Below are 12245 nucleotides of genomic sequence, written 5' to 3'. Positions count from 1 at the left end.
CAGAAAATTTAAATGCAACGACCATACGATCTAGCAATTCCACCTCTAGATATATAGCCAAAAGAACTTAAAACAGGGTATTGGGGATGCCTGGGTGGCTCAGCAGTTGAGCATCTAGACGTGATCCCAGGTCTGGGGATTGAGTCCCACATCGGGCTCCCTGCAAGGAACCTGCTTCTCCCTCTGCCTGTGTCTCTGCCTCTCTCTTTCTGTGTCTCTCATGAATAAATAAATTAAAAAAGAAAATAGGGTCTTAAGGATTCACACACCCATTTTCATAGCAACACTAGTCACATTAGGCAAAAGGCAGAAGCAACCCAGATGTGCATCAACAGATAAATGGATAAACAAAAGGTAGTATATACACACAGTGGAGTATCACTCAGCCTTAAAAAGAAAGAAAATCCTGTCACATTCTACAACATGGATGAACCTTGAGGATATTATGCTAAAGGAAATAAGCCAGTCACAAAAAAAGGCAAAAACTATATGATTCCACTTATACGAGGTATCTAAAGTAGTCAGATTCATAGAAACAGAAAGTAGAATGGTGGTTACCAGAGGCTGGGAGGAGGAGGAAACCCAGAGTTGTTGTTTAACAGAGAATTTCAGATTTGCAAATTGAAAAAGTTCTGGACATCTGTTTCACAACAAAGTGAATGTACTTAGCGCTACTGGATTGTATGCTAAAAAATGGTTAAGATACAAAATTTTATATTATGTGTTTTTTATGACTTTTTTTTAAAGCAAACTAAAAGAAATTTGGTCTGTGTCCTTCTGACTATATGGTTAGGAACCCATATACACTTTGACCAACACATAAACTCTTGAGATAAGCTGTTCTACCTTGGTTTTTTGTTTTGTTTTGTTTTTAATTTCTCCCTCAAAACAAGTTGGTTCTTTTTTCTTTTAAAAAAAGAAAAAGTTTATTGAAGTACCAAACACACATAGAAATTTTCACAACTCCTAAATGAATTGTCACAAAACTCAATGAGTTTTCCCAACATCAACATCAAGAAACAGAATATTACCATTAACCCAGAAACTTCCTCATTTTCTGTCCCAATAACAGTACTTCCCCCCCAACCTCTCTGACCCCACAAAGAGCAACTACTATTCTGACTTCTAATACCCTAGGTTAGTTTTACCAGAACAGCTTGGTTCTGATCCTCATGATTTCTCAATCATTCTTGTAGCAATATCAGTGTATCTATTAGATAGAGCAGGTGTTGGTGAGGGTTAGGGATAGGGTAAGGGCTAGGAGCCAAATCCAACCTACTGTCTGTTTTTATAAATAAAGTTTCATGGGAACACAGACATACTCAATTTGTTTATATATTGTCTATTGCTGCTCTTGAGCTCTATCTACACAGTTGAGTAGTGATTAACAGTGACCATACGCAGACCACAAAGACTACTTACTATCTGGCCCTTAACAGAAAAGTTTGCCAACCCTTGAGATACAATTTTGTTTGCAGATTGATCCTATGTTCTGAAACTCCCTAGGGAAAGATGTTTGAATTCCTCTGTGCAAACCAAGCAGAGTGAAAATTGCTAATCTCAGGGGCACCTGGGTGGCTCAGTTGGTTAAGCGTCTGTGTTGTGATCTCAGGGTCCTGGGATCGAGCCCCATGTCAGGCTTCCTGCTCCACTGGGAGCCTGCTTCTCCCTCTCCTTTCCGCTCATGTTCTTTCTCTGTCTTTGTTGTTATCTCTGTATCTCTCAAATAAATAAATAACATTTTTTAAAAAAAATCATTAATCTCACTGGCAGTTAACTGTTATTCTAGTGACTTTGTCTACAGTTGTAGCTAAGGCTTGAAGCAAAGGTAGCTATAGACACTAAACTAATAAGACAGCTCTTAGGCAGTGAAGAGAGCGCTTCTGTCTTTCTTATCCTCTGTCACCATTGATGACTTACTTTATCCTCTGACATTGTTGCTATTCATTAGAGCTTATTCTCCTTCTTTATCCTAAGCATGAATGTGTCCTGGAGGGTAGACAGGAAAGAAGAGCACCTGACCCACAATGGAACCATTCTATTTTTATGAGCTCCAGCCATGCAGTTCCAGAGAGGGATATGGCCAGGGAGTGTTGGGGTTGGATTTGAGGGTGCATACCAGTGGCAATTCTGCTTACAAATCAGCCAACATCACATTCCTTTGTAGGAACTCTGTCACACTGTTTCTGAGGAAGTATAATTTTGCTTCTTTGCCAGCAGCTGCACAAACATATTTTCCACATTACTCAAGCTTCTGCTAGTGGCCACCTGGATGTGACAGAGAACGTCAAGCCTAAACAGAATTAAAAGTTATCAGTCATCTTAATTCGTTTCCAGGAAGTTAAAAATTATCTACAGTATATTTCCTGATACGAAAAACCAAGGATTTTTTTCATGCTCTCTTGAATATTTGTTTAGGACATAAATAGATGAGCAGTGCTGATAATGTTCACTTAGAGTGCTCTGTACAAGGCTGCCTATTTTGGCCTATTTATGTTAACAATGAACTTGAGTGAAGCTAATGAGAAGGTTATTTTAGGGCCTTGGAAACCGCAGTAAAGGAAAATGACAGTTCCCACAGAACCATAGTGTGACTGAAATAGAAAGGTGGTGACTGGCCTCTCTCTATAGGAGCAGGAAAAGCAGGCTGGAGAGGACTGATGATACTGCTTTGAAGCATTTGGTTTGCTTATTAGCATCTCCAGTCTCTTTCTAAGCAAGTTTTCTGGCTGCCGTGGAGATGCAGAACTCAAGACTCCATTTTTTTTTTTTTTTTTAAGATTTTATTTATTTACTCATGAGAGACACAGAGAGAGAGAGATGCATAGACACAGGCAGAGGGAGAAGCAGGCTCCATGCAGGGAGCCTGAGGTGGGACTCGATCCCGGGTCTCCAGGATCACATTCCGGGCTGCAGGCGGCGCTAAACCACTGCGCCACCGGGGCTGCCCTCAAGACTCCATTTTAAAATGGCTCAAAGTTGGGGATCCCTGGTGGCTCAGTGGTTTAGCGCCTGCCTTTATCAAGTTCCACCTCAGGCTCCCTGCATAGAGCCTGCTTCTCCCTCTACCTGGGTCTCTGCCTCTCTCTCCCTCTCTCTGTGTCTCTCATGAATAAATAAATAAAATCTTAAAAAATAAAATAAAATAAAATAAAATAAAATGGCTTAATGTGCTGGAGGTTTCTGCTGGGTCCCCACCCCACCCTGGAGCACGACTCAGTGTAGTGGACTTCACACATGCCACAAGCCCAAGGAGAGGACCACACACCACACAACGAGGGTGACTGTGTGATCACATTTAAGCAGAGTTGCATAGAGCAGCAACTGAGGCTGCTGTGAGGATGGCATTGAGTGAGAGGACATTACAGTGAGAGTCAATAACCTTCCTAGCCCCCCAGCCAGGCTCCACCAGGGATCATAGACCTGTAGATTGCAGAAGCCCTAGGTGAGGCTTCTGATGTGATATTTAGCATCTCTGAAGAATACAGGTCAAGGTGAATGGATCAGTTTAAAAGCTCTACTCAGAAAACATTGTGAAAACCCAAAGGAGGCTCTGACCCGGTTCTTCTCCTGTGCCTCTGTCCTAAGTCTCTGACAAAGCTCGTTTTTTCCCATCACAAAGTATTCCATTTGTAGATCGTTATATGGCATAAACGATGTCTATTGATCTTATCTCACTAATTTTAATGCCCTGGGAAGAAATACTGGTTGTTCTCCCATGCTGGCCTACTCTCTAGCACACTTCTTTTGGTCTCTGTGTGTGTCACTCTCTCCTGTCACTCCCTTTTCTCATTTCTCACCTATTGTCTCAGATGCTGTGAGAACTGAAGTCAGGAAACACCCTCACAGTTCTGAAAATAAGAGCTTAAGCATCACAAACAATATAATCTTTTGCTGTGAGTTGGTTGACATTTCATTTCTATGATTAAAATGTATAACATCCAAGCTCTCATTAGCTGTTTTTCTTTCACTTAGATGCCGAGATTAATAATTTTAATTCTACATTTCCTTTTGGTAATTTCTTTTAAATTTTATGATAGCTCATATTTCTTTTAAAAGCAGGTTAATTCAGAGAAATAAGGCAAATACATTTGGCAGTTTTTGAGTTAACACGATTATATTTTACAATTTCCTAAAAAACATCTCCGGGGTGTTATATCTCAGCTGGTAATTTAGAAAATGTAATGGGTTTTTAAAACTTAATAACAAAAGCAGCTGCTATTTTTACTTCAAAATATTCTTCCAAATAATTATCTATCTAGGGTGAGTTATCTATGTCCAGCAAAATAGTAAGAAAATTCCACTATACCTTACCTTGTGAATTCCTTTACTGCTTAAAAGTGTCCTATGTGGAGAAAAAAAAAAAAAAATAGAGTAGTTGAAAATTTTGTGTGCTTATAGAGTACTTGTTTTTACGTCATCTTTGGTTTAAGATTTCATGCAGTGCTGTTAGAAATATACTTTTCACTGGGCACCTGGCTGGTTCAGTCAGTAGAGTGTGCAACTCTTTATCTTAGGGTTTTAAGTTCAAACTCCATGTTGAGTGTAGAGATTACTTAAAAATAAAATCATAAATATATATATATAAATATATACATGCTAAATATATTTTTCATAAGAGTTTTTTCTTTTTTTTTAAGGTTGTATTTAATGATTTACTTTAGATAGAGATTGAGAACACATATGTGCAGGAGACTGAGCAGGGAGGAGTGGAAGGGGAAGAGGGGAGGGAGGGGAAAGAATGCCAAAGAGATTCCATGCTGAGCCCAAGGTAGCAGGGGGTTCAATCTCATGGCCCTGAGATCATGACCCAAGTGAAACCAAGAGTTGGATGCTTAACCAACTGAGCCACCCAGGTGCCCTAAGAGGTTTTTTTTAACTAGACAATGAACTTTTATCAGTGATACGTGGAAATTTCCAACTTTGAGAGCTCAGGTGTTTGCATAATTGATGTGCAAAAATAACTCTAAATTGCTTTTTGTGGGACACCTGGGTGGCTCAGTGTTGAGCAATCTGCCTTTGGTTCAGGTCCTGATGCAGGGGTCCTGGGATTGAGTCCCACATCGGGCACCCCACAGGGAGCCTGCTTCTCCCTCTGCCTAAGTCTCTGCCTTTCTCTGTATGTCTCTCATGAATAAATAAATAAAGTGTTTAAAATAAATAAATAAATACATTGCTTTTTGTTATGTTTTAACAGGATAATTTTAAATAATTAATATTAATCACATATATGGCAGATACATAAATGGTTTAATTCAATTTCTTAGTTGTGATATTCAATGTGATTCAGGGTGAATTCTGAATATTTAAATATAGTTAGTATGTCATATTCTTTCTTCCCCTCAGCAGTATTAAATTTAAGAAGTGAATAATTGAGAATTTGCTTTATCTGTCTGTGGTTAAACACATCACTACATCCCTTTTACTGCCATTGGTGTAGAACAATGGACTCTGAATCCAGAGCGTAGAAAAACGAAAGGAGAAAACTGCTTCTCCAAGAAAAATTGATCATTAATATGCCTGTTTAGAAAATCAGTTGGTTAAAAAAAAAAAATCAGTTGGTTGTGCTTGGCTGGCTCAGTTGGTAGAGCATGTAACTCTTGATCACAGGGTCATGGATTTGAACCCCATGTTGGGGGTAGAATTTATTTTTAAACAAACAAGCAAATAAATAAATAAATAAATAAATAAATAGAAAATAATTTGGACGAGATTAATACAGGGCACATTTCTCCACACTAAATATTTGACTTTACTAGCCTGAACTTGAGATAAGCTAACAGCTGGTTGAAACTAAATTTTTCACCCATGGTCAGGAAAATAGCTCTTCTACTTCCTGTTATCACAGATACCTTCAAAGTTCAGGAAATTAACTCATATGCTGGTGTTTACCTTGTCTCATAACTATAACTGTGAGTTTGATTGAGCTTCTGTGGTGTCCCAGAAGCTGTCACATGTTATTGGGAACTATGAGTTGCCAGCATTGATTGAGATAACTACTGAAAGCACAACTTAAAAAGCAAAGAACAAGCAAGCAAGTTCCAGGCGATTAGCCTTTACCCTAGCCCATGCTGGGTGCTGTTTCTGTTTTGTTTCTGTCCCACAAACCCATCTGTTCTCTCTCTCTCTCTTTTTTTTTTTTAAGGTTTTATTTAATTATTCATGAGAGGCAGAGACACAGACAGAGGGAGAAGCAGGCTCCTCACAGGGATTTGATCCTTGGGCCTGGGATCACACCCTGAGTTGAAGGCAAATGCTCAACTCCTGAGCCACCCAGGAATCCCCCGATCTGTTAGATCTGTTAGATCTGTTAGATCTCTTAGATCATTTTATGTTTACATTGTTCATCATAATTTCATCATATAATCTTTCATAGTTTATATTTTCTGTAAATCAAATGGTATTTAGTTCTGTATTTCTGATCTGTTTTTATGAAGGTTCACTCCAATCAGCATTATTTGTACAATTTAATTATACTGATTATGTCATACTGGGGTTTTAATTTCAATTTGATGCTTCATAATGAAAGTACAAAATCAGAAAAACAGGTTTTTAAGGTTTTTTTTTTTTTTCTTTTCGTAATTTCTACACCCACTGTGGGGTTCAAACTCACAAATCTGAGATCAAGAGTCACATGTTCTTCCAGCCGAACCAGCCAGGCAACCTGAGAGCATGAGTTTTGAAGTTCAGGTCCTGGCTATAGTAGGTAACATTGGAAAATTTTCTATCCCCTCTGACCTTGAATTTCTTTGTAAATTGAAATAATAATATGTCTAAATGGGGAAAAAATTCAAATAAAGCATTTGACATAGTGCCTGGTCATAATAAACACAGTATGTGTTATTGTTGATATGGGTATGATGATTTATGGTTTTTTTCTCTTAATTCCTGAAGAGTGGGATGTACTTGAAAAAGGCTTAGAAGTGTACATGTTAGCAGCCCTTGATCATGCTTTTCTCTTAGTAATCAAATCCTTTTTAAAGATTGCACAATCCAGGGTCGAATTTAGATGCTTAATATATTTGGAATCTGAGCCAGATTCCAGTTACCTTGCTACAGATTCATCTTCTTTATAAGCTATAGAAATTAAAACAGTAGTAGTTACAGGCTTATATTTAAGATAGCAACCTGATCCAAGATTTTGTAGTTTGTAGAACTGGCAATATTTAATGTTCTCCATAAATTCATGGGGCTTAATAAGAAATTACATAGACTTTTTCGACCTTGAACATGGAGATACCCAAATTCAACCCCTCATCAACTGAGAAAACTTTGTAGACAAGTTGAATGAAGCATTCAACTAAGATTCTGTTTTTGTGTATAAGATACAGATAAACCTTTTCAAAAGAAGGAACTACCTAATAATCATTACATTGTTACCATCACTCTAAATTTTCATCTGATATAAATCAGTATAAAATAAATTTTAGAACTGCAATCAGTATATAGATCGATCTGTGTGAATGTCTTCTGTTAATATCATTGTCCTTTACATTTTAATTGCCACGAAAAATTACTATATTTTGACCTGAGTGGCTTGCTTGGTCACTCCTATGTTGTTGGTTTTTGAGCTATTTCCTACTTCTTCCTATTTTAAATAGCACTGCTGTAAACATCTTTTCTTTCAAGTTGAGGTCCTGCTATTTATACCCTTCCCCCGAGTTAATTCCTAGGAGAATATTTCCACAAATTAATCAAGGTTTAATACTATATTCTAGTTACTGATAGGTTCAAACTCACTTCACAGCTTGGTATTGAAAACTCAGATACTATAGATTTGATTAAATGTATGTCTTCTTAGGTGGTTGCTTTTTATTAAACAGAATTTTTTTTTTTTTTTTTTTTTTTTTTTTTTTACCAGCATAGAGTGAGTTAACAAAGAGAGTTTTTAAGGTAAAAGTAAAAAAAGGTGTAAGAAGACCCTGGGGAAATTTGATAGTGTCCTAAATTCCTCCTGAATCTGATTTCAGAATGTTGTTTTATTTTCTCACACAGTTTATCAGGTACACTCCAGTTCTTAAAAGTAGAGATAGAACTATTTTAAAGATAATATGTAACATTTTTAGATTAACCATAAATGGGCTTCTTTCCATTAGTGCAGCTGTGAGCATGTTTTGGACTTCAACATCACATAATTCTTTTGTTACAGAGGTCTACTTTCATTTCTCAGACCTTAAATACGGATGGGAGTTTCTGTCTTTATAGCAGTCCTGCTGCCGGATACAATTCAGCCTTGATGGGAAGGAAGTTTTGTGGCCAGATGGGTGGAGATCCATGTACAAGGCCATAAAGATAAAAATGGAAAGAAAAGGAAAACTATACAAGATTCTGTAACAAAGATGAACCTGACTACAGGCAACTGCTTGTTCTGAGAGTCAGGGCTTCTTTAAAATTAGGAAAGAAATGAGTCCATTGTTTTTATTCGTAATTTAGTTTATTTGGGGGATAGTAATTTCATATAGATCAAAATTCAAGTAATTATTTTATAAACTCTGGCCCCCAGACACCCAGTTGCCCTTTTTGGACAACTAGAGGCAGCCAGTATTACTAATTACATGATTTTCCTTCCAGAAATATTCTGCACATATACATGTAAATATGTATGTACATGCATTATGTTTCTGTATATGCACACATGTGTTCTTTATCTTTTTTCCCCTAACAAATGGTTGTGTCATAGACACCCAACATAATCTTGGAAATTGTATCAATAGAAGGTCTCTTTTAATCTTTATTGTTGTTGTTGTTTATAGTTTTTTTTTTTTAAGATTTTATTTATTCATAAGAGAGACACAGAAAGAGAGGCAGAGACACAGGCAGAGGGAGAAGCAGGCTCCATGCAGGGAGCCCGATGTGGGACTTGATCCTGGGACTCCAGGATCACGCCATGGGGCTGAAGGCAATGCTCAATGGCTGAGCCACCCAGGCATCCCATAGATTTTATTTGTTTATTTGAGAAAAAGAAAGAGAGAGAAAAGGAGAGACAGCATGAGCTGGGGGAGGGGCAGAAAGAGAAGCAGACTTCCCGCTGAGCAAGGAGACTGACTCAGGACTCAATCCCGGGACCCCAGGATCATGACCCAAGCCAAAAACAGATGCTCAACTGACTGAACTAACTACCCAGGTGCCCCTTTTTTGTTCTTTGAAAGCACTTTAAAAATGTCTTGTGCCGGGGCGCCTGGGTAGCTTAGTCAGTTAAGTGTATGGTTCCAGCTCAGGTCATGATCTCAGGGTCCTGGGATTAAGCCTCACATTGGGCTTGGGCTCTTTGCTTAGTGGTTAGTTGTCTTCTCCCTCTCCCTCTGTGCTTGTGCTCTCTTTTTCTCTCTTTCTTTCACTCTCTCTCTCTCAAATAAATAAATAAAAGCTTTTTAAAAATGTGTCTATATTGAGTGAGAGTAATTCTTAACCCAGGGATCAAGTATACACAGTAGTGTCTAAGAAATGTCTGTTGAGTGAAGGAGTGAGTGAGTTATTTTATTAATTTAAGGTACAAATAAAGAGAGGGAAAAAGCTAAGAATTGTCTGAAGTTGAGACTGTTGACCTAACCCTCACCCTGGGACCAAGGGAAATCTAAGGGGTAACATCATAAAAGGCAATTTATTTTAAAAAGGCATATCTCTTTAAGGCTTCATATTAGATGTCAATAGGAAGAGATTCCCCTGGAGGTGGGGGAAGAATGGAATGGCCCCTGGATTCCAGGAGTCCTGGCTCTGTTGTGACTGGCTCTGGGACCTGGAACAAGTGGGTTCATATCTCTGTGCTGTCCTTTGTTCAAATGTAAAACAAGGGAGTTGGAGTAGATTATTTCAATGGGCTGTTCTGGTTGTAAGATTATGTCATTTATAATTCTGCAGTTTCCTGTCTATTTACCAATTTGCACAAGATATCTGTCATGTTGAAACCACATTTACAGAGAAATTTAAAAATGAGGTATCATTCCCTATAGATTATTGGTAAAAATGTGATTATTAAGAAGCTAGGATTTAGATTATAGAAAAGTAGTTTGTAATGATTATACTCCTTACAAAAATTTATTGGCCAAACTATTAAGACATTTATGGGGATAGAACTTAATACCCCACATATTGACACATTTTGAGAGAATCAGTACTCTGTAATTTTAACCTGTAAGAGCAAAAAAAAAAAAAATCAGATAAAAATTATAATATTAAAATTATTCAATAGTAAATGTAATTGTTATAAATGATAATGTCTGTAATATATTTAACAGTATATATATTTAATAAATAAATATAAATATATAATAAATATATTTAGTTATTAAAATAGTAACTAACAAACATAATTCATAGTAAAATATTTTTTTCTTTATTTTAGTTACGTTTGAGAATGAAGCTAGTAAATATTGGGACACATTTTATAAGATTCATAAGAATAAGTTTTTCAAAGATCGTAATTGGCTGTTGATAAATAAATATATTTAGTTATTAAAATAGTAATTAACAAACATAATTCATAGTAAAATATTTTTTTCTTTATTTTAGTTACGTTTGAGAATGAAGCTAGTAAATATTGGGACACATTTTATAAGATTCATAAGAATAAGTTTTTCAAAGATCGTAATTGGCTGTTGAGGGAATTTCCTGAAATTATTCCAGTTGATCAAAAAACTGAACAGAAGTTGCAAGAGTTATCATGGGATCATGCAAAAACTAGTGCTGCAAATGGTTTCTCAAGAATGCACTGCCCTACTATGCCTGAAGAAAAAAATTATAATAAGAAAAGGTGTGGTTCATCAGATGGTCAAAGGAAAGCGGGATCACATTTTTCCAACCTAGACTCTAAAGAACACAGAAAAGGACCTCTGAAGACAGAATTGTTTCCTGGTAGCAACGCCACTTTCAGAATCCTAGAGGTACTGTCCTGCTGGGGCAAAGATGGGGAATGGCAAATAACTTTGAAATGTATATTCCATATGGCTTTATTAATAATCCAGATTTTTTAGGGGGAAAATGATCAAATCTAACTAAGTGTTCAGTATACTTCTGTGCATAAAGAATATTTGAGGGACTCATATCTATATTCAGTTTCTAAGTTTGTGATTTTTTTTTATTTTTTTATTTTATTTATTTATTTTTTTTTATGATAGTCACAGAGAGAAAGAGAGAAAGAGAGGGAGAGAGAGAGAGAGAGAGGCAGAGACACAGGCAGAGGGAGAAGCAGGCTCCATGCACCGGGAGCCTGATGTGGGATTCGATCCCGGGTCTCCAGGATCGCGCCCTGGGCCAAAGGCAGGCGCCAAACCGCTGCACCACCCAGGGATCCCCTAAGTTTGTGATTTTTAATTTGTTTTCATTTCTAACTTGAAGGCAGTTTTAAATACCAATAAAATTTTGGCCTTAATTTCTATCTCTTTCTGTTATTAACCTTTTTTTTTTTATTAACCCTTTATAAGTGAAATAGAAATAAGTGAGATACATAATTAGCTGTAATCTGGTATAGACCTTGAACTGCCTATTTTCAAAAATAAATCTCTTACCTCTGGTTATAAAGGTAGTATTGTATACATTGATTAGAGAGTTTGCTAAAGAGTAGGTAAGAAAAAATTATCTACCATCTCACATACAAGGGAGTTAACCACTCTTAACATTTTACTGTAATTTTTCCTTTTGTTTATACTGTTTTATGCAGTTGAGCTATAGAGTACCTGTATTTTGGGGTTTTGCTTTGTTTCTATTTAACATCATAACATAAGCAGTTTTTTTAATCTTAAAAATTATCTATGAACATTTTCATGACTGCAAAATATTTTACTACATAAAGTACTTTAATTCTGCTTATCTATTTTTACAATACTAGGCATTTAAATTGTTTTCAGGTTTTCTCCAGCAAATGTGGGTATAGACATTTCTGTATTTTATTATCTTGGGTTAGAACCACTTGCTCATAATTTATTTTAAAAATTTAATGCCCTTAAAATATATTGCCAAATCACTTTCTAAGAAATTGTGTTAATATCAACTCATGGCAATATATGTCTATTTCATCATAAACCTCATTGATTAGAATATTCTAATTTTAGGGGCGCCTGGGTGGCTTAGTCCGTTAAGCGGTTAAGCAGCTGTCCTCAGCTCACATCATGATCCCAGGGTCCTGAGATTAAGCCCCACATGGGACTCCCTGCTTAGTGAAGAGTCTGCTTCTCCCTCTCCCTGTCCCTCTGCTTATGTTCTGACTCTGTCTCCTCTGTCAAATAAAAAAATAAATTTTTGAAGAAAAA

At 36.7% G+C, this 12245-nt stretch overlaps 1 protein-coding gene across 20 annotated transcripts in view; it reads left to right on the top strand.

Moving 5' to 3' along the window:
• Window positions 1–12245, top strand: part of METTL8 (methyltransferase 8, methylcytidine) — a 228344-nt gene that overhangs the window by 60912 nt on the left and 155187 nt on the right. For 19 of the 20 annotated variants that reach the window (XM_049106092.1, XM_049106102.1, XM_049106100.1 and 16 more), the window contains one exon: window positions 10510–10880. In XM_049106092.1, the coding sequence (XP_048962049.1) occupies window positions 10510–10880 (371 nt within the window). The remainder of the gene's footprint in view (window positions 1–10509; window positions 10881–12245) is intronic. The other variant, XM_035697916.1, reaches the window with a different exon arrangement.

Source organism: Canis lupus, chromosome 36 (genome assembly GCF_003254725.2).
Source record: "Canis lupus dingo isolate Sandy chromosome 36, ASM325472v2, whole genome shotgun sequence".
Classification (NCBI taxonomy): Eukaryota; Metazoa; Chordata; class Mammalia; order Carnivora; family Canidae; genus Canis; species Canis lupus.
The sequence above is the reverse complement of the archived record's forward strand: the minus strand, read 5'-3'. Positions and strand labels throughout refer to the sequence as shown.